The sequence below is a fragment of the Boleophthalmus pectinirostris genome, unplaced genomic scaffold, assembly GCF_026225935.1.
Source record: "Boleophthalmus pectinirostris isolate CB_2022bp ecotype Guang Dong unplaced genomic scaffold, ASM2622593v1 HiC_scaffold_9, whole genome shotgun sequence".
Taxonomy (NCBI): domain Eukaryota; kingdom Metazoa; phylum Chordata; class Actinopteri; order Gobiiformes; family Gobiidae; genus Boleophthalmus; species Boleophthalmus pectinirostris.
Window position 1 is genome coordinate 16272657 of NW_026571541.1, and position 21041 is coordinate 16293697.

Sequence of the window (21041 nt, forward strand, 5' to 3'; positions counted from 1 at the left end):
CAAGAAAGCCCAGCAGTGGATGCACTTCCTGTGGCAGCTGAGGAAAGTTATGCTGCAAGCCCAGACTATGGTGTTGTTCTACATAGCCATGGTACACTGCACAGACAGGGATACACACAGACTATGCTCCGCTAAGAGAGTGATCTGCTGCAGCCTCCCATCTCTCCAGGACCTGTAGGCCACCCACGACTCCAGGACTTGGGTGTGAGCAGGATGGATTGCAGCTGACCCTTCTCACCCTGGACACATACTATTTGTGCCATTTGGACCAGAACCTTTTTTTTTTTTTTTTTTGCCACAAGAACAGTTTATACCCCTCTGCCATAATACATCCATACCTGTCACTTTAAAGAACAAACTTTAACATTAACCATATTGTATATTTTTTAATTCTTTGCATGTATCAATAATAAACAGGATGCTTTATTATATTTATCCATCCATTCAACCATTTTCTTTTGCTTCTTATTCCTATTAAAACTTATCATAATTACTTTATGTTCAATGCAGCAAATCACCAAAGTGACAATGTAAAACTGTTCACAGACAATGGCAATTATTGTGATTCTGACTGTTGATTCAATTAGAAGTTTTCACTATAGGCTATATTAAGGCTGTGTTAATTTTGATGACTAGCCTATTTGGTAAAATATTGACTTCCAAGCACCTAAATCATATTTAGTTTAGAACAGTGGTTCTAATGGTCACACAATGCCACCGCCTAAGCCTATGGCTCACCAAGTCTAAAATATTCACGACTAACCTGTTAATTTTTTTTTAGCATATAAACAAAAAGATATCAAAGGAAAAATGTATGGTAATGGTATTCTTGCCACCGTTTGAGAACCACTGAAAGAACAGAAGAAAAAGACACAGTTTAGGAACACCGCTAAATTACTTTGAGGGAACATGTAGTTGTTCATACTTATTTAGTCTGACGGCAACTACGATGGTGATCTTCGACCAGCATTTAAAAGGTGCAGAAAAATAAAGTTTTATGCGCCTTGGAACTCTGGCCAGTTAGATTTATTCGTCATTGTACATCCGGGCACTTTGTTTTTTTTGATTGACAGTTGCCATGGCAACAAGCTAGAGCATCGCCATTTTGTCAGGAGGGTTTTTTTCCCCCCCAGCTCAGTCTTTTCAAATGTTCTCCCTTCCCGCCGGAATAATGCTGTCAGTGGATATACATTTGACGTTTTTGAATAACGAAATGCGTCTAGTGGATCGGATTAAGAAGATCAAGAGGCCAACGTTTTAACACAGTTCAAATTATTAGGCGGCGCCGCTCTAACTCAGTTGTCCGTGTCTGTGGTCCGCCGGGCCGGTTCACTGCGCAGGTTTGGACCGCGCGCCATTTTGTGAAAATTGACACAAAATTCTTGACCAAAATTATCAGAGGACACGGATTCTATTTCACATTTGGATTACTCTGGATTCGACTGTATTGACATCTGACTCGAAGCGACTAGCGTTTTATGTGCAGAGACGACGTTAAATTATAATTTGGTATATCGTTTATTTAGCGTCGGCTAGAATTGTTAGCTTGGGGCTAGCCACCAAAGCTACATCGTTAGCAAAAGCTAGTAGCTAACGTTAGCCGCGTTCATAGGTTAGCCAGTGAGTTCTTCGTGGTAGTTAGCATGTTATTAGTCATCAGCTGATTGTAGCTTAAATCAAAGACACTTCGACCATCGGCATTGTCCATCAAAACTGGAGACATGAAGAGCCTATTACATCCAACTGGCAAATAATTTTGGTCTTTGCCTTTGAAAAAACTGGATTAAAATTACTCGCTAAACGGGGAGCAGGGAGGGGAGAGTCTCAAGCTGGATAAGTTTCCTCATCATACAGGTTATTGGACTTTAAATGAAGATCGTGCCATCAGAGGTGAGCATTTAAGAAATATAGTTGTATTGCTTTAGCAGCACGTAACTCACTCTATTCTTTCACGCGTATTTTTACATGTTGTGTCTAACAATGATGGACGCGACAGTGAAGTTAGTAGCTTACGGACTCTCGGCTAGCTCCTATTTTATGGTGGCACCATCCTTACTTGGCTAGTTACTGAAAGTGAAAACATCATGGACCGTGTTGAGATGAACATTGAGATAGATTGTACAGTTTGAAGAGGTACCCTAAACTGGTGTTTGTCTGGTGTCATGCTGGCATTGGTTACAGCTAACACGACCCAGCTGTATCAGACATTGTCATTGTACGGTGGGCTCACAGATTACAGTGAATATGGATTTTTAAAAATATGTATTTATGTTTGTGAACATAAATATTGGATTATGGAGAGTTGCAACTCAAACTGTCTTAACCTGTGTTAAGACTGTGTAGCACATTGGGCTAAACCTGGCTAATGGTTAAGGCTGACTTGTTGAAGCTGAATGGGCCCCACAACCCGCTGGCTGCACAGCACAGCGTCACTTGCTAAGGTTAACGCTGGATTGGTGAGAGATGTATGCTCGCCTGTCCCGCAGTTTTTACTGAACGACAACAGCTTTAGCCTTAGTTAGGGAGCTAAGGGTAACACAGCACTTGTCGATTAAAGACGAATTGGAGGTATACGCCGACAACATGTAGCTAGAGGATACACATTAACCCTGAATATGCTTTCTAAATCTCAACCATGACGAGATCTACCCCATCTTCTGTAAGTACAGCGTCTTTATACAGAGGCTTGTAATTGTTGTGGATGTCGTACGTTTGCGCTCATTTTTAGAGGGTCTGATTATTTGGGTGTGAGAAGGTGACACAGATGTCTGTTGGTTACAATAAATATATAACCATATCTTATATGATACAACTCGGCTACGGATAGCAGGCTAGCTGTAGTCTTTATATTTACACCGAAATAGGCCTGTAGATGCCGCGGAAAGGAACTGTTCATTTGTCGGTACTGAAAATCGGGGGAAAAAAGACAATACAGAGCTGCAAGTGCAAATGGCATAATTCCTTTGCAAAATCGCCAAATACTGAATCTTTATATTTACACTCCACAAAATATATCTAAATCTAAAGCTTTAATTTGTTTTATTGACATACTTATTCAAAGTAATGTCAGAGTTTTGGAACTAAATACTTCATATAAAATGGATTTGGGAGAGAGTTCTCGTTTTTTATAAATTTGAGTTGTTATGTTAAACTAGTTGTTAAAGACCTTGTTTAACTTACTTTAAGAATCTATAAGCTTTGTTTGTTTTACTAACTAACAGCAACCTCTTTACTACTAGCAGTTTGCTACTTTTATTTTGTCGGATTTTGGAAATGAAACCCAAAACAAGATGGACTCTTTCTTCAATTTGGCGAATCTTTTATAAAAGTTAATAAACGCTAAAATTAAGATTTGATATAGGTACTCTATTACAATAATCTTTTTTATTCTTTGTAGTGTGTTGTGGTTTGCTGCTGGACTCTCTTCCCAGGATGATATGAAATTTAGCTGGAGAAGATGCATCCAGGTTAGCTGCTATGTATTCAGCCTTAACCCTAAGTTAGCATTTGTACTCTTTTATTCAGAATAAGTATAAAATAAAATAAAATGCATGATGTCTCTAACCAATTGTATTTAATGTTTAAAATATAATCGACATATCTCTGTAATTTAATATAGTTAATTTAATATTTATAATTTGTACATAAACATAATTTTAGTATTTTCGTAACGGAAGGAGGAAAAAAAAAAAAAAAAAAAAGAATTAGCGCTCTGTGCTGCTCTCCTCAAAACACGGCCATTGCTCGTGCTCTTATCATCTTACAGCTTCTCTTATTTCTGTCTGTGGATGTGTATTTTTTCCTTTTCCAAAGCTAGGTCAGCTTTCTAACGCTTTCAGATAGAGTGCAGGTTTTGGGCTGTGCAGCTATTTTGCTGTCAGGCTCTTGTGTTGAAAGAAACGTCTAAGTGTGCCAAAGTTCAATTTTATTTCTTGTTTATTTCTTGTTTTCTCATTGGAAAATGGGAGCAGCTCTGCCCTGGCAACAAAAGTAGGCTATTTGCATACTGCGTTGTGATTGGTCTGTGCATTGATGGGCTTGCCAAATCACGCTGTATCTCTGTGGTGATAGGCTATGCTAATTAGGTGCTGTTGCTGGGATTCTGAATAGTGGTTACTGTGTAGCGCTGGTGAATTGTGTTGTCTGGTGAGAGATGCTGATAGCTGAACATGCTATTTAATAATTTTTTGATTCCTTCTGGCTTAAAATGAAGGATGATTCACTGTACAATGTGGAGATGCTTTACCTTCACCCCTTTTCACTGTTAGATCTGCTGTTTTTCTTCTTTTTCTTCATAAAGGTTAATATCTTACTGGTATATTCAATATATTTGGTCTATCATATTTTGCATATTTGTATATTTTTGAGTTTTTCAAGATTCACCATGTTTTAACAGACATTTCTTTAGTAAAACATATTGGCATGCTGTTTCCCCATGTTCCTATCATTTTTTATATGCTGATAAATAACTTTAGAAATATTTTTATGCACCTATATTATACATTTGTATATTGCTCATATATTTTATTATAATACATTATTAATATTGAACAAATAATTATGCTATACAATAATAATTCTTCCACCATTTACAATAATTATTATTTGATTAAAAAAAAAAATATATATATATATATATTTTTTTTATTATTATTATTTTTTTCCACATAATTTCATGCTTTGACTTTTAACGTTTTAAAATCTAACTGATGGCATTTTTCCTCTCTTAAAGGAGGAGAGACTTCAGCATGCAAACCTTCGTCCGTCCGGCTTGCGCCCTCTTTTTCTTTACACACTGCTGGTCTTCAGATGGCTGCTCCAATGCCCCATACGCACCAGCAGTACAGTGACCGCCACCAGCCTAGCACTGACCAATCTGTTACGGTCTTACCGTACAGCGACCAGACACCACAGCTCACTGCCAATCAGGTACCATCATATATGAAGACAGACAACTCCTATTTTGTGTCTTATGCACCAAGTTTGTGCAGATTATAAGTTTGTGTTTGTGAACATTTATAACACTTTTAACAAAACCATGTGGCACTTTTTTTCGCTCTTCAGAGGCACATGCCCCAGTGCTTTCGTGACCCAACTTCAGCTCCCCTGAGGAAGCTCTCCATTGACCTTATCAAAACATACAAACACATCAATGAGGTTTGTTATTATTATTATTATTGCTTCTGTACAGCATTGTGTGTGTGTGTGTGTGTGTGTATATATGTATATATATATATATATATATATGAGTATTTGAGAAATTGTTTGTGTGTATTTTTAGGTGTATTATGCAAAAAAGAAACGACGGCACCAACAGGGTCAGGGTGAAGACTCTAGTCACAAAAAGGAGAGGAAGGTCTTCAATGATGGCTATGACGATGATAACTATGACTACATCGTCAAGAATGGGGAGAAGTGGATGGACCGTTATGAGATTGATTCCTTGATAGGAAAAGGGTCATTCGGACAGGTGCTTAATTTTTAAACAATGGCTAATGCAACACTTAGTTTTAAGATATTAAATCTAGAAATTTTGCTTTTTACAGGTTGTAAAGGCATATGACCGTGCAGAGCAGGAATGGGTTGCTATCAAGATCATTAAGAACAAGAAAGCTTTCCTCAATCAAGCCCAGATTGAAGTGCGCCTCCTTGAGCTTATGAACAAACATGATACCGAGATGAAATATTACATTGGTAACTAAATCTCTAAATAGATAACTTTATATTGAATGTGTAAATTTTGCACATTGTAATTTTCCTCACTTTTTTCCAGTTCATCTAAAACGGCACTTCATGTTTCGGAACCACCTCTGTCTAGTATTTGAAATGCTTTCATATAACCTCTACGACCTGCTCCGAAATACCAACTTCCGCGGAGTTTCACTAAATCTCACCCGGAAGTTTGCCCAGCAGCTATGCACTGCGCTGCTCTTCCTGGCCACACCTGAGCTCAGCATCATCCACTGTGACCTGAAGCCGGAGAACATCCTACTCTGCAATCCCAAGAGGAGTGCCATCAAAATAGTGGACTTTGGCAGCTCATGCCAACTAGGACAAAGGGTATTTGTGTTTGCGTTCTACTATAAACTTAATATATCGCTATGTATGAGGATGTATTTCTAATTTGTATGCAGTGCATACTACTGTTACATAGTGTATATTTATTTTCAGATATACCAGTATATCCAGAGTCGCTTCTACCGCTCACCAGAGGTGCTGCTGGGAATGCCCTATGATTTGGCCATTGACATGTGGTCCTTGGGTTGCATTTTAGTGGAGATGCATACAGGAGAGCCCCTCTTCAGTGGAGCTAATGAGGTAGATGGAAATACATGGAAATAGAATACACTTTTACTCTGCATTTGTTTTTATTCCTGAAATATTGGGTTGGCCTCTGTTCAATTAAGATTAATTTCAAAACTTTCTAGGTGGACCAGATGAACAAAATAGTCGAGGTTCTTGGCATCCCTCCTAATCACATTATGGACCTAGCCCCAAAAGCCAGGAAGTTCTTTGAGAAGCTTTCGGATGGGACATGGAGTGTTAAGAAGACCAAAGATGGCAAAAGGGTAAGCGTATTTCTGGGTTTGTTGTACATGTTTTGTTGACATGACCTGAGAATCAGATCTTTTTTTTTCTCCTTTAGTATAAGCCTCCAGCCTCAAGGAAGCTGCACTCCATCCTGGGTGTGGAGACAGGGGGCCCAGGTGGCAGACGAGCAGGGGAGTCTGGCCATGCTGTCGCTGACTACTTGAAGTTCAAGGACCTGATCCTCCGGATGCTGGACTATGATCCTAAGAGCCGCATCCAGCCCTACTATGCTCTGCAGCATAGTTTCTTCAAGAAAACTGCAGATGAGGGGACCAACACGAGCAGCAGCGTGTCCACCAGCCCTGCACTAGAGCAATCCCAGTCGTCAGGAACCACCTCCAGCACCTCCTCAAGTTCAGGTAACTGTTACTACAACTTCGTAATTGTGCTTATTAGTTCAGCACAATTCAGCTCAAATCAACAAAGTTTTGAGTTGAAATGTGCTCAACTAATAAGAGACCAACGTGGTATACTTTTCATCTTGTTAATGTTGTTTATGTGTAGGTGGATCATCTGGGACAAGTACAAGTGGAAGAGCAAGATCAGACCCTACCCATCACCACTTGCACAGTGGAGGACACTTTGGCACGACTATGCCTGCTATCGATGGTGACAGCCTCTGCCCACAGGTCAGACGTCAACACACATTCTCTAGTACTGTAGCTAATCTTTGCTGTAAACTTAGCTTTAGCATGTGCCTGTGAACATATTGAATTATTTTCAGGGAATTGATGCCAGACTTTTTCCTTTTGCAGACAAGGCAGCCTTATCCACCGCCACTGGTGTGGGGAGGAGGGGTTGGTCCAGAGTCTGTCACCGGTGAGACCCATCCTGTCCAGGAGACCACCTTCCACGTCCCCCCTCAGCACCCGAAGGCTCTGCACCCCCACTCACACACTCATCACCACCACGGGCCCATGATGGCTACGCGGCCGCGCCCGCGTCACTACACGTCCCCGACACACAGTTCCTCCACACAGGACTCCATGGAGGTGGTGCACGGCCATCTGTCCATGACCTCCCTGTCTTCCTCTGCCTCCTCTTCCTCCACATCGTCCTCTTCCACTGGGAACCATGGCAACCAGGCCTACCAGCTCCGCCATTTGCCTGCGGGAGCTCTTGACTTTGGTCAGAATGGTGGGCTGAGCATGGGGCTAGGTGCCTTCTCGAACCCACGGCAGGAGACTGGCATGGCAGCGCACCCTGCTTTCTCCATGGGCACGAACACAGGGCCTGCCCACTATCTAGCGGAGGGCCACCTGGGCATGAGGCAGGGCATGGACCGGGAGGAGTCTCCAATGACTGGAGTGTGTGTGCAGCAGAGTTCGATGGCCAGCTCGTGACTGCACTGACATTTGGCTGTGTGTTCCCCCTGTGCGTCATTTTTAAGGTGGTGTTTTTTACTACAAGGTGTGTTGAGAACAAAAGCTGCTCACGTCAGAAGGGAGATATCACTGAACCGCTACTGCAGAGAAAAACCTTTTGTTAAAAAGTATATATGTAATTTTCATCCATTTTTTTTTTTCTTTTTTTTCCTTTTTTTAATTTTTTTTTTATTTCAATCATTAGGCACAAAATAATACTGCAGAATAACCATAGTGAGATTGAGACATCCATCTTACCATTTCACCAGTTTCATGTAACCACCAAGTAATCACCATATGGTGTTATGTGGCAAAATCTTCTATAGAGCATTTCAGAGTAAAGGTTCAAGCTGTTCTGCCAGTAGTTGTTGGTGATAAAATGCCTGGCGTTCTCTTTCGGTTCTGACCGTGGACTGCCTGACATTACTGTTCCACTGGTTCTCAATTATTTTGCCCTTTTAAGTGAAATTTCACAAAAGCTGCTCGTAAATCCTGTAGCTTGACAATGAGGGGAAGTGTTGCAGTGATATTTCTTGTATTGGTCTTGGTATTGTGTAACTCTTGTTTAAAGGGGAACACATAGCAGCGGAATTCCTACAGCATGTGCTGGCCGGATGCCGCAGGTGGATACTGACACCACGAGGTCAATGGAGAGGGAAGCACCTCCCTCAAAGCCGGGAGACCTGTGGTCCTGCAGTCCTGGGCTCCGCGACCGGGCCGGGCTGGGCCGCGCACAGATGAGAGCAGCAGTGGGCATGGGAGACGTAAGGATCCAGCCCAGTGAATGGAAGACAGTCAGTGGCTGGTTCTTAGATAACCCTTTGGCCTTATGACTCTGGGACTTGGAACGAGATGGAGCTGGACATTATGATTTGAATTAAGATGGCTTTTCTCTATTTTTCTCTCCAGACAGCCCTTAATTCTTAAAGGAAATTAAAACAACACAGAAAAGGTAAATAAGAATGGTAATTTGAGGCCTTTCTCAACAAGATTTCTTCAGCAGGGCCCCATATAACAGGGTCTTATTGTACACAACAACCTCCTAAACATTACTTCCTTGAAAATCTTACTCACTGGTTAAAATTTTGCAGTGGAAAGAACTATCTATTCCAGAGTCTACCTTTTTATGTTTGGTTATTTTCCCCTTTTGCATGTAGTTCCTCATCAGAACCACCTGCACAAGTCTCTCCATCTAAAAAACATGGAAACTGAAGAAAAAAATGAGTTAAGTGACTGCCTTTTTTCTCCTCAAATTATGCTGTGAATTTTACAAGAATTTATTTTCCCTTTGGATATGTTTTTATACCAAAGCAGTTGTTTTATAGCATATAGGTGTCTGTAACCAATAATGTAGCAGTTCACCACTTTGACGCAAAGTTTATCAAGATCTTATTTTAACGTCAATACAAACAGCTGCAATATATTACTTTAGCAAAACTGGAGACCGTTGTTGAGACCGTTGGCTATTGTGTATTCTGGCCAAAATTGTTTTGGCATTTTACCAAAACTGTTTCCATATTAATTGGTAGATTATTTTGGGAGTCTTTTAAATCTTTGGTATGTTAGAGAATTTGGTAGTTACTCTGCAGGCTCCGGAGTAGCAACATAGAATCTGATGGTTTAAAAAAAGGAGACTAATGCGTTCTATTTCTGTGTTGTCGTCTTTCTTTTGCCCCCATCATACTATTTCAAAGGGTTGTGCTGCCTTTCATACATCATCTGGTCAACTAGGCTTTTAAATGCTGAGAAACAAGTCTTGGCAGGGTAAGGATAATTGTGGCAAATCAGTTTGAGTTGAGTTGTATTGCTCTGAAATGGTAGGGCAGATCCCCTTGATTGTTGTCCTATTCAAAGGGAAAGGGAAGTCCGTCAGCCCACAGTCAACATGCTTTGCCCAGGCAGACGTGCATGTTCTTCAAACATAGTCAATATTTTTTGTTATATCAGGGATTTTCAAGTGCTTTCTGTCTTCTGTTGCTCATTTAACCAGTTTTTTGAAATAAAGAAATCCTGCCTACCACTACTTTTCAAATAAAGGGCAGGCCACAGGTCATGCTGTTGTCATTTTGAAGGAGAAACATCAACAAGAAATCATGCTTGGTATTTCCACAAACACAAATGTAAAGCTACCTATTGAGATTGGGGTTTATCTGGATGTCAAGGTTAATTGCAAATTTGCAATCATTTTCATACCCCACTGAATTTGACACATTTAGAATTGGCCAGTGATTTTACTGCTGGCTCTCATACTGGTACTAAACATTCCAAAAATAAATAAAGACTGAAAAATAAAAAAAATTGACTGCAGTGACTAGTAAGTGTGCGCCTATTTCAGATCATGCTGATTGACCTCTTATTTAGAGCAGTTGTCATGAAATGCAGCCCCTTTTTAATAGTTGAAATAGAATTTATGTATATATTTATATTTTTTTAATAAAGGAAGTATAGAACTCACTACCTTGCTCCTGCTGGTATGTTGATTATGTTTGTCAATTTGGTGACCATTCAGTGGGCAGGAACTCCTGTTTTCTTAGTGGCAAAGCCTTGCCTTTTGGCAAAGGTACTTGACTACATCAGGACAACACTATGAGGTAGGGTTTGAATCAAACAGGGAAAGCTAGATCTTCAAACCTTAATAATTTTCACAGGGTATATTGTAAGTGCATGTACATCACAGACCTTACTTTTTGGTTATATGAAAAGCACATGGTTGAAAAAAGGTTCCATCTTTCATAAGCCTGTTGAGTTTGTGAGTTTTTCACAAACACATTCTTGTTGACATATCTGAACACCCAATAGAAGTTGAAATACGTATTTAAGTTCAAGTTTCCCTTTCATTTTTTCACATTTTTCCACTTTTGTTGTACATGCAACATGCACTATAGAATTGAACAGCATGGGGGAAAGGATAAGTCCATGTATCCACAGATTGTAAGATCTAGTCAAGACTTTGCTGTGTTTATGACAATGCCCTTTGTATTATATTAAGACAGTCTTATGTATGATATATAAAAAGAAGTTAATTGAATTATTCTGCGTGTCTTTTTTGCTGTTTTACAAAAAATAAGTTTTTTAGACAATCATTAATGTACTTTTAGTTGTACACCCATAATCACTCATACATAGTTTATTTATAAAACAACTTGAGAGACCAATTGGTGGTTAGGCTCGTTGGTCTAGGGGTATGATTCTCGCTTCGGGTGCGAGAGGTCCCGGGTTCAAATCCCGGACGAGCCCGTGGTAATTTTTTATTTTTAGTGGGTTGATGTTGGCAACGTCCTAAATGCTCCCATATTTTCAACCATCCATGACTCAACTGCGTTTTCCACCCCAAAATATGAACATGACCAACGAGCGCCTGGGCTGGTTAATATTTCGGTCTGTTTTAATAATGGGCGTGAATGCGTATCATGGCACAGGCCCATAGGCACAGGCCACCCCGGAGCGGAGAACCAAGTCGGTCACGCGAATGAGTTCTACAATGATAGAGCAGAAATTTGATGCCCTGTAAAGTGGTAAAAACACGGGCTCGTCCGGGATTTGAACCCGGGACCTCTCGCACCCTAAGCGAGAATCATACCCCTAGACCAACGAGCCATATCGCCATTGCTCCCACAATATACACTTTACACCTATTACGGTTCTATGTGCTTAAAAACACATTGATCGTGATTATTTGTAACCTCAAAGTGAAAATTACTGACAGGGCAATCCATCTGACAGCTTGACATACAATGGACTGCTTTGTTGACGATCGAAATATTGACTATATTAAAAACTGTCGACTAAACAAACTTTTCGTTTCATTGAGCATATATCGTAGTAGATAACTTAATAAACTGGGAGAAATCATAGCGAAAAATGCAGGTTTTAGTGTGCAGCGCCGCAGCAAGGTTTCTTTTGACCATAGTGACGAATATCGTAGGGCTTGTGTGATAGGTGCTCTTCTATCCCCTCTTGCACAGCCAACAAATCGCACACGACTATGGCTGAAATGACGTTTATCCCTGACCAATGGCACTGGGTGTATTTGGTAACTAACGAGTTAAGGAAGAGGGCGAAAACGACCAATCAGAGCCGCACCCAGAGGCGGGATCACCGAGCACTAATTTATCTCCATTCTTAAACTGAACCTCTTCAAAAACGGCTATCCCAAACTAATATAGAGGCGTAACTTTCACCGTTTCCTACATAGCGATACATCGGCGATTGGCTGGTGTTACATAGGCCTATGTGCTGTGTTCAACAGGCCTTTTAAGTTTCTTTTAATAGTGTTAGCCAAGCTAACGCGTTAGCCATAAACATGCCTAATTTTTGCGCGGCCCCAAACTGCACAAGGAAGAGCACGGAGTCCGACTTAGCATTTTTTCGGTTTCCACGGGATCCGGAGAGGTGAGAAAACATCATCTTAGCATCACATGGTTAATGAAAATATTTCACCGGTAACATTTCTAACCCCAAAGTTTGTTCTCTGTGTCTTGCAGGTGTAAACTCTGGGTAGAGAATTGTCGCAGGGCAGATCTGGAGACCAAAACATCAGACCAACTAAATAAGCACTACAGACTGTGTGCCAAACATTTTGATCCAGCAATGGTGTACAAAACGGTAAACTACTACTATTCTTTCATTGAACATTCTACTTCAGTGTTATGTATAAAATCTGCATTAACTGTGTCTTCTAAACTTTTAATTGCCAGAGCCCATACAGAACAGTTTTAAAGGATACCGCTATTCCCACAATATTTGATCTGACAAGTCACTTAAAGAATCCTAATACCATGAGACATCGCAAAAGAATCAAAGAACTGGTAAGAAAGAACGTGTTGTTTATGCAATACTAGATATTTGTGAAGATAAATACATTTAAATTTTGCATTTAATTTGATTTAATCTGTTTTGTTGTGTTCATGTTTAGACTGAAGAAGACTTACAAAAGATTAAAGAAAGGCGGTGTAAGTTTCTTTTTTATTTGTTCATTATTATTATTATTACGTATTATTATTATGTATTATTTCTTTTTTTTTTCTTTTTTTTTTTACAGTGGTAACCTCTATTGATCAACTTGTGAAAAAAGAACCAACAGTTGAGGAGAGCAACAATGATGAACCCCAAATTTCTGTTGAGGAGAAAGAGTATCGTGACTACCTCAGATCTCTATTTGAAATTATGCTTATGATGGGGAAACAAAACATCCCATTGAAAAATGACCCAGTGTCTGACTCCACTCCCAAGATGAGCAATCTTCAGTCCCTTCTTGATATGCGCATGAATGCTGGAGATACAGTGCTGCGCAAACGTTTCCAGGCCACAGCTGTCAATTCTGAATACCTCTCATCAACACATCAGAACCAACTTTTGGATGTTTGTGAAAATACAGTCAGAGAGGAGATTCTTCTGGAGGTCAGAGAGAGCCGCTTCTTCTCCCTAGTCACAGGTGAACTGGTAGAATTTGCGGGAGAAATTCACATGCCAGTATTTTTGCGTTTTGTCAGTCAGAACCTACTGCGTGAAGAGTTCTTGGATTTTCTCTTGTTTGAAGGAGATGAGTTTGCACTTGTGGAGAAGCTTGAGACACAACTCACTCAGCGCTGGGGCCTCAGCATGGAAGACTGTCGGGGCCAAGCTCATAAAGCCACAGGGTCAGTGTCCACTAAGATGAAGGCGGTAGCTGTCTTACTGATGGAGAAGTACCCTCTGATGCTACACATGCCCTGCTCCAGCACTGCTCTGAACATCCATTTGGCACATAGTCTTCCTTTTCCTAATGTTCAAAACCTTATGGAAACTTTGAGAAGAATTAGGGCTCTTTTTGATGCTTCCTTCACCCAAGATGAACTTCATAAAGCCATCTCTTTGTATTATCCGAAGAGTGAGAAGGCTGATCTATTAATCCAAAACTGTGCATCTGGATGGACGGAGCAACATAACATCTTTGATGTGCTTTTAGAAGTCCTACCACCACTTGTCCTCAGCATTGAAACAATTGTGGATAACTATGATGGAAAATTTACTGCCAAAGTGATTGCTGATGCTTATGCAGTCACAGAGACTCTGGCAGATTTTGAAACTATAGTTACTGTTGTGATTTTAAAGAACGTTCTTACATTCACCAGAGCCTTTGGCCGGAATCTCCAGGGGGAAACACTTGATGTGTTCAGTGCTGCCAACAGCCTGACTGCTGTCCTACACTCATTAAATGAGGTCAACGATAACATTGATGTATACCATGAGTTTTGGTATGAGGAGGCTCTCAATGTGGCTGGCCTTTTGGGTGTCCAAGAAAATCTTCCAAGGCTGTTTGTTCGTAAACAGCGAACTTCTGAGATAGGGGAAATCCAGGCGGAGGGATATTATAAAGAGTATGTCACCATGCCCGTTATGTGTGGCATCATGCAGGAAGTGGAGGACATGTTTTCTGAGAACAACCTGAAGGCTTTAAAGTGTCTCTCACTTGTGCCAGGCATCATGGGTCAGCTGAAGTTCAACACAACAGAGGAGAACTATGCGGATGTGTATCGCAGTGACCTGCCCAGCTCAGATACACTCACAGCTGAGCTGCACTGCTGGAGAATCAAGTGGAAACATCGAGGCAAAGAGGTGCCTTTGCCTAACACCATCCACGAAACGCTGCAGCTTCCTGATGTCAATTTCTTCCCCAATGTAAACACCTTCCTGAAGGTGCTGTCCACTTTACCAGTGCTCAAGTTGGCAGAGAACAATAATGTAGCTGTGAAGCGAATGCAGGCCTATTTTGACAGCTTGCCTTCTTCACAGTGGAACAAAAGTCTGGCCATGCTTAACATAAACACTCATGTCAAATATGATTTGGATGTCATGGTGGATAAATACTGCAGACTGTACCCGGAAGAAGACCCCGGAGCAGAGTCAGAAGAAGGAACCGAAGAGGAAGCAAAATGATTAAATGTTTCACAGACACTGGACATTGTGCCAAGCAAAAAGATATAAACAGGAAATTAATTACTTGCCACACAAACTGTGGATATGTGTAATTTATAATTCAATTGCATAAACATTTTCCAATTTTGACTGACAATAAATCGTTAAATGCCCTTAGTGTCTTTTTGTGAATCCAGTCTTTTCTGATGCCACAAGAGGGAGCACTCACGCAGTTATTGCCAGTAAAGATAACTTGAATTGAATAGTCAAAATGTGGAAATGAAGATGAACTTAAAACATAATTTTACTCAGTAAGCTACTGTGGCAGAGGAGAAATTCAGTTTGTTAACTGGACAAGTTTTTTGGTTAAATACGTTTCACAGCTCATCCAAGCTGCTTCTGTTCTGGTCAGATTGCTGGTGGACACAGCCTATTAGCTGCCTGCAAGGAGCAGCTAATTACACTGAAACTACTCAAAAACTAACAACTTACTTGTTTACAGTTTGTTAGCTATTGAACTGTACTAGGTGGGGAGTAGTGTACTGTTTACATATGGTGTCTGTTTTAATTGCTGGGAATTTTAGGCTGTATCCATTGAAAATACTGTATGTAATTGTAGCAATGGGGAAATGCTCAATCACGTATTTTTTTTATGCCCAAAAGCACTTGACTTATTTGTTCATATTCTTAGCACCTTTTCAAGTCTTTTCAAGCGTAGATGATTGTATAAAGTTATGCAATAATATATTTTTTGTGTGTGTGTGTGTCTGAGAATTGTTGCATGTTCTAAAACGTCTGTGCTGTAATATTCCTCGTATCCTCCATCAAGGGGTTAAAGCTGCCTTTTCTCTTCGTGGCCAGACGATGACAAACCCGGGTGATAGTTCACGGTGCAAGCTCACTGTGCAAGCTCACTGTGCAGACCCCATACATTTTGAAGGCATCACGCAAACGTGGGTGGGGTCGTTCAGATGCGCAGCCAGACACAAATGTGCATCATACGACTAAACCTCAAGTGCATTTGTACTCAACCCGTGCCTGCTTTGTGTGACCGCTAAGAAAACGAGCCCGTCTTAGTTTTGTAAGTACGACTTTACATTTCTTTTTTGTACATTATTTGTTTTATATCATGGCATGGCCGTGCATTACGCGTGCTTGCTGCATCAATCGCTTTTGGAGCGAGCTGGACAAAGCGGACATCGCTGTGCCTTTGGTTTTCACCAAATACTCGGATGTGGCTGAGATGCAGCATGTGGCGCATCATCCGCAGCCCAGGCCGACCCGCGCCGCTGCTATTGCCATAGAAACCCAGCCTTATTCTGGGGAGCAGGAGCAGACCGCAAAGGCACCGCCCGCTAAAGATGGCTCTTCTGCGTCCGTCATGCGCCAAGACTTCAAGGCGTGGAAAGTGCGCCCTGAGCCCAGCTGCAAGCCCAGAAACGAGTACCAACCATCACCGACCCCGTTCATCACTGAAACTCAGTACCAGAAGGACTACAAACCCTGGCCCATTCCGAAGAAACATGACCATCCCTGGATTCCTAAATCCGCAGATGCGGAGAGTGGGCCTGAGAAAAGTGAGTTAGAAGAGAAGGTGCATGAGAAGGAAACCAAAGGTACGAAGAGGGGACCGTCCGAGAAGAGGGGACCGTCCGAGGAGAGGAAAGCTGCGGACAAATCCGAGAGCCAGGTGTGCGCAGAGGTGAGCGCCGAGCAGCGCAAGGGCCGAGCGGCAGCAGACGCACTCAACAGGCATATCAAGGAGGTCATGACCACCTCCAGCAGCTACAGGTAAAATGGGAAACTTGTGGTTTAGAACAGCACGAATCATTGGATTTATACAACATTTACCATGTAGACTATATTAGATACACTGTGTCTGTCGGTGTAGAGGCCCTTGCTTTATTTGGAAGATATGCTCATTGATGATTATCTCTAGTTTCATCCCTCACTATCAGCAGCAGGCAGGAAAGGGCTGCATAATTGATTATCTCTGTCCTATCTCGTCTCTCACTTCCTATCAATGAGGAACTGAATGAAGGAAAGAGTTTGGATCCAATTTCCCACTTACCTTAAATACATACCACAAATTGAATGAATTGGTTCCTTATATGGTCGCCTATGGCTGGTAAAAGTAGTAGCCTATGTAACAAAACATTAAAACTTCATTGCAGCAACAGTATCAAACAAAATCAAATGAGCTGTATGCAAAGGATATGATATTGTCACATGAGCTTTGGTAAATCAGATCATGTTTTAGACAATATCCTACGTATGGAAATAAAATGCCAATATAGTGAAAAGAATATGTACATTTGATTCCAAGGCACAAGCAACAGTGAACACAAAATAATAAACAGACAAGAGGCAAGTGTAATTTATTCTCGTGCACTCGGCGCCAGTGTCTGTGTTTAACAACATCCTGTAACAGGATTCTGTGTTTTATATCCATGTTAACAGGACAGAGTTTAAGGCATACAAAGATGTGAAACCTGCCAAGCCCATCAAAGCTCCTTCTCAGTATAAACCACCAGGGGAGGAGACCAGTCTGGAGACCAGCTACAGTGCCACTTTTAAAGGGGAGCAGGTCAAGTCTCAACCCACTGACAACAAGCTGCAGGAACGTCGTAGGATACGCAGCCTTTACAGTGAACCCAGCAAGGTGAGGACAGCCTGCATTCAGTTGGATGTAACGTCAGTGCATTTCTTCATGGTTAATTTGTCAAACTTCAGTGTTTGCACACATTGCCATTTTCAGAAAAAAAAGTATTATGACATAAGAATACATGAATTGCTGTTTGGAAGTGTTCATATGGCCACTCCCTGTCTCATTCTTGTAGGACGTCTCAGAGACTGGTCTGCTGTAGTCAGGTGTGTTTTCTGTTTCTTCTAAAGGCATGGAGACTGGTCCAACACAGATGTGCATACTAGCTGTATGCACTTAAATGTTCCAATTCTGTCACCTAATGTATCCTATCCAAAAGATACCTTCACTGTTCATCTGTCAGGCCACCACACACCACCTCTCACTGTATTCAGAGTCTGATACATATTGGTTGTTTTTTATGAGATACTGGTTAAGTCAAATTTTAACACACTTGTCACATTAGTGCCAGAGGTGGTGGGTATATTGAAAAAAAAAAAAGTATATATATATATATATATATCACACTTAATATCACATACATCCAGTCCAGTTCTCTGTGTTTTATTTACCCCTGCCCCATCTCCTTCAAGTACATCATAGTCCTACAACACAAAGATGGTTGCACAACATCAGGAAAGCTAACATACACAATATTTAGCCCCACATTAAACATATAATAATCACAATTTCAAGATGATTGCTCAGTTCTATGATGGTGGAAGTTTGGGCATAAAACTTGGGCATACCACTGGTGGTAAATTTAGTAATTTACTAAAATTTATCTTTTCTTACTTCAAGAATAAGAATTTTACATGAAGTTAACAACACAACTTTCTTATTTAGAAATAGCATGCTGTCTTTATGCATTGGCTACTAACTACTAAATTTCATCCATCAGCAAACAATATGTGTAGAACAATGCTGGCCACAATGTGCTGATAAAAAGTTACTGTGCTGTGTCTTCGGCACAAGAATTGTATGATTTATAGCCTACATGTTTTTTGTCTCTGTTTGTTTAGGTGTGTACCTGGTGACACCATACATTAACCATACATTTGTATGTACACTGTGTCCAGCATAGAGATAATCAATATGCCACTTAATTCTGCACAGTCCTACACTGAGCTGCAATAGCAGAAATGACTCATAATATATCCATTATTTATCCATAAAGAAATTATTATGACTTCAGTGCATGAACCACTTTTAATGCACAAAATCACTCTTTGTGCTGTTTTGCTTTTTATTTAGCTTCATTTACACTAATGTCATAAGTTCGACACATGCAAATGCCATTGACCTTTAAGTGTAATAACCAGCATGTTATTAAATTTTTTCTGTACAGATGAAAATAATACTAATCTAATTCAAGAAGAAAAAAACATACTTCATAAACTCCCAGTAGCACCCCAGGTTACAGAAATTCCAGTCACTGTCATTTAATCTAAATAAATTTAATTATTTAAAGGTTGTGCATGATGTGATTCAATACCATTTTTTAATCTTTTTTTTAGGTGGACAAGCCAGTGCCACGTGCTAAACCTAAAAAGACACCAACGACAACAACAGGAAAGATGGTGAAAAAGGCAAAAGAAAAGCAGATTTCTAGTTCTCTGTCAGTCAAGAAGAAAACAGGCGCTGCTGAACCCAAACCTGAAGGAGTAGTGACAAAGAGGAGCAAAGAGCTGAGTAATAGACTGGCAGAGGCAAAGCATTAGGTCTGTAAGGTGACACTTTTTCAAATTTATTTTGTTGACTTGTTTTTGCTGCCTTGTTGTTCACTGTTCACTTCACTCTAATGAACACTTCTTCTAATGCAGTCACGTTCCAGTAATGAGAGTGTTTGGGAGCAACACACACAATCTAGCTTTATATTTTGAGCACATCATTTGCACATTTTAGCTAAGTTTAGTTTGACCTTAACTTGAAGAGCCATGAGTATACATTCAGCATGTGTACAAGGGCATTGTACAGGGCATTATTTCAATAGATGCCTGAGAAAAAATTAAAAAATGATTGTAGAATGTTAGATGGGAGAGTAAAACATAATTGTGCTAAGACAAATCTGTTCTAAGGTTTAGTTTTTACAGTGCCTCAGTCATGGTCCTGGTCTTCAATTCATTGTTCTGATTTGATATCTGGTTTCATCATTTGGATTGCCTAGACAACCAATGAATTGTAATATAATATTGCTACAGCTTGCATGGAGAAGGCCATCTTTGGTTACATTTAGACATTTTAGCAAACCCTACATCTTGGCTTGTAAATCAAATCAATACACATTAACATACAAAGGCCATTATAGTTTAATGGATATTATGCATGTGATAGTAGTAATACACATTTGTCACATCAAGTACATTACTGAAAAGGACATCTTAGTTTTGTAACCCCAAATGGTAGGTCAAGGATTGAGCAACGAATCACAAAAGTTCTAATGGTGTCATAGGGTTCCCAATTCCCCTTTTAAACTGAAAAAATTATTTGAAAACCTGCAAGTATTAATATAATATATAATCACCTGGATTGGCTGCTACCAGGTGTTACGGGACAAAGAATGGGCCAGGACTTGAACGGATTTGAAGGTTATAAACAATGCTGCTGTTAAAAAGTTTAAAGTTGCGCAAATTGCTGTAATGTGTGTATTGTTTTTATCACCATCACAGCCTTCCCTTTGTAGTTGTAAATGCAACAGTGCTCAAATAGAGACACAAGTCCATATTTAGCTTGTTTGGATAGGAGGTCATGTTCAGCCTGTCCAAACTGGTGCTATAATATAATGTCATGTATTGTCTGGTGTGAGCTGTGTGTGGCGTCAGACCCAAATGAACTAAAGTGACTGTAAGACAATGTTGAATCACTGCAAATGTTCTGGTAGTGTGCTTGTATCCTCAGCTTGCGTTGGATGAATTAAAATGATAATACCGAACAATGTGTCAAGACTTTACATTTGTCTGAATACTGTACCATTATTTCTTATTAATTCATTTCCTAGTTTATCCGTGGTTGAAGGCTATTGCAGGAATTGTGAGCTTTCAGCTGGGAGAATGGCTTTACCCGCTTTGCCTCATCAACGCTGTAGTGGACACAAGGCAGATGTAATGCTTGTGGACACAACAACAGCATACACTGGTCTACCAAACTTCTGGTTAATACACTCTGTACAATCTCTCCAACTAGTTAGCCGCTGTTGTCTTTTTCCTGATACATTTAAACCAACTGTCACATTTTAGGTTGTACATCAAAAAAAAAAAAAAAAAAAAAAAAAAAAAAAAAAGGGCTTAATGGATATTATGCATATGGAAAAATGTTATGGCAATCCTCCCCTAAATATATTTGTTGCACATCACACTTTAATAAATCAAATATTTTGAATAGCAATACTTAAATTTGCACACTTGTAAAATATGGACTTCTTTAAACAGTTAAAGGTTGGATTAAAGCAGCATCAGATCACTAGCTTTCATAGCACAAAGCTGGCTACATAAAAATAACTAGGCCTCTAGTTACATTTGAAATATTGTGCTTGGAGATAAAATTGA

The 21041-nt window shown here is 40.2% G+C and overlaps 3 protein-coding genes and 2 non-coding genes across 8 annotated transcripts; 4 read left to right on the forward strand and 1 right to left on the reverse strand.

Moving 5' to 3' along the window:
- The first annotated feature begins 1088 nt into the window (after positions 1-1088).
- dyrk1ab (dual-specificity tyrosine-(Y)-phosphorylation regulated kinase 1A, b) lies at positions 1089-10983 on the forward strand. 4 transcript variants are annotated; one of them, XM_055166915.1, is made up of 12 exons: positions 1089-1890; positions 3398-3467; positions 4733-4929; positions 5065-5157; positions 5282-5470; positions 5547-5694; positions 5774-6060; positions 6172-6318; positions 6429-6569; positions 6647-6950; positions 7096-7220; positions 7347-10983. In XM_055166915.1, exons 2-12 carry the CDS (start codon positions 3458-3460, stop codon positions 7932-7934), a joined length of 2229 nt encoding a protein of 742 aa, XP_055022890.1. In that variant the 5' UTR covers positions 1089-1890; positions 3398-3457; the 3' UTR covers positions 7935-10983. The 4 variants fall into 4 exon arrangements, with proteins under 4 accessions (XP_055022890.1, XP_055022892.1, XP_055022891.1 ...); XM_055166916.1 differs by lacking the exon at positions 1089-1890 and adding an exon at positions 2081-2659; XM_055166917.1 differs by lacking the exon at positions 3398-3467 and having other exon boundaries at positions 1090-1890.
- Positions 10984-11120: 137 nt separating this feature from the next.
- trnap-cgg (transfer RNA proline (anticodon CGG)) lies at positions 11121-11192 on the forward strand. Its single transcript has one exon. It is a non-coding gene; the product is annotated as a tRNA-Pro (tRNA).
- A 288-nt stretch (positions 11193-11480) lies between these two features.
- trnap-agg (transfer RNA proline (anticodon AGG)) lies at positions 11481-11552 on the reverse strand. Its single transcript has one exon. It is a non-coding gene; the product is annotated as a tRNA-Pro (tRNA).
- Positions 11553-12018: 466 nt separating this feature from the next.
- thap12b (THAP domain containing 12b) lies at positions 12019-15025 on the forward strand. The gene is made up of 5 exons (XM_020928618.2): positions 12019-12347; positions 12440-12560; positions 12653-12763; positions 12871-12907; positions 12997-15025. The coding sequence occupies exons 1-5, from the start codon at positions 12259-12261 to the stop codon at positions 14871-14873; spliced, it is 2235 nt and encodes a 744-aa protein (XP_020784277.2). The 5' UTR covers positions 12019-12258; the 3' UTR covers positions 14874-15025.
- Positions 15026-15747: 722 nt separating this feature from the next.
- Positions 15748-19457, forward strand: map6b (microtubule-associated protein 6b). The gene is made up of 3 exons (XM_055147991.1): positions 15748-16643; positions 17313-17514; positions 19014-19457. Exons 1-3 carry the CDS (start codon positions 15982-15984, stop codon positions 19215-19217), a joined length of 1068 nt encoding a protein of 355 aa, XP_055003966.1. The 5' UTR covers positions 15748-15981; the 3' UTR covers positions 19218-19457.
- The last annotated feature ends 1584 nt before the right edge of the window (positions 19458-21041 follow it).

Bases quoted from the DNA above. Each gene is read 5' to 3' on its own strand.
- dyrk1ab (XM_055166915.1), top strand. The intron at 4,930-5,064 runs GTACCATCATAT...TTCGCTCTTCAG, and splicing joins CACAGCTCACTGCCAATCAG to AGGCACATGCCCCAGTGCTT. The intron at 6,061-6,171 runs GTATTTGTGTTT...ATTTATTTTCAG, and splicing joins CATGCCAACTAGGACAAAGG to ATATACCAGTATATCCAGAG.
- thap12b (XM_020928618.2), top strand. From the start codon at position 12,259: ATGCCTAATTTTTGCGCGGCCCCAAACTGCACAAGGAAGAGCACGGAG. The intron at 12,561-12,652 runs GTAAACTACTAC...TTTAATTGCCAG, and splicing joins CAGCAATGGTGTACAAAACG to AGCCCATACAGAACAGTTTT. The intron at 12,908-12,996 runs GTAAGTTTCTTT...TTTTTTTTACAG, and splicing joins AAAGATTAAAGAAAGGCGGT to TGGTAACCTCTATTGATCAA.
- map6b (XM_055147991.1), top strand. From the start codon at position 15,982: ATGGCATGGCCGTGCATTACGCGTGCTTGCTGCATCAATCGCTTTTGG. The intron at 16,644-17,312 runs GTAAAATGGGAA...CCATGTTAACAG, and splicing joins ACCACCTCCAGCAGCTACAG to GACAGAGTTTAAGGCATACA. The intron at 17,515-19,013 runs GTGAGGACAGCC...TCTTTTTTTTAG, and splicing joins TTTACAGTGAACCCAGCAAG to GTGGACAAGCCAGTGCCACG.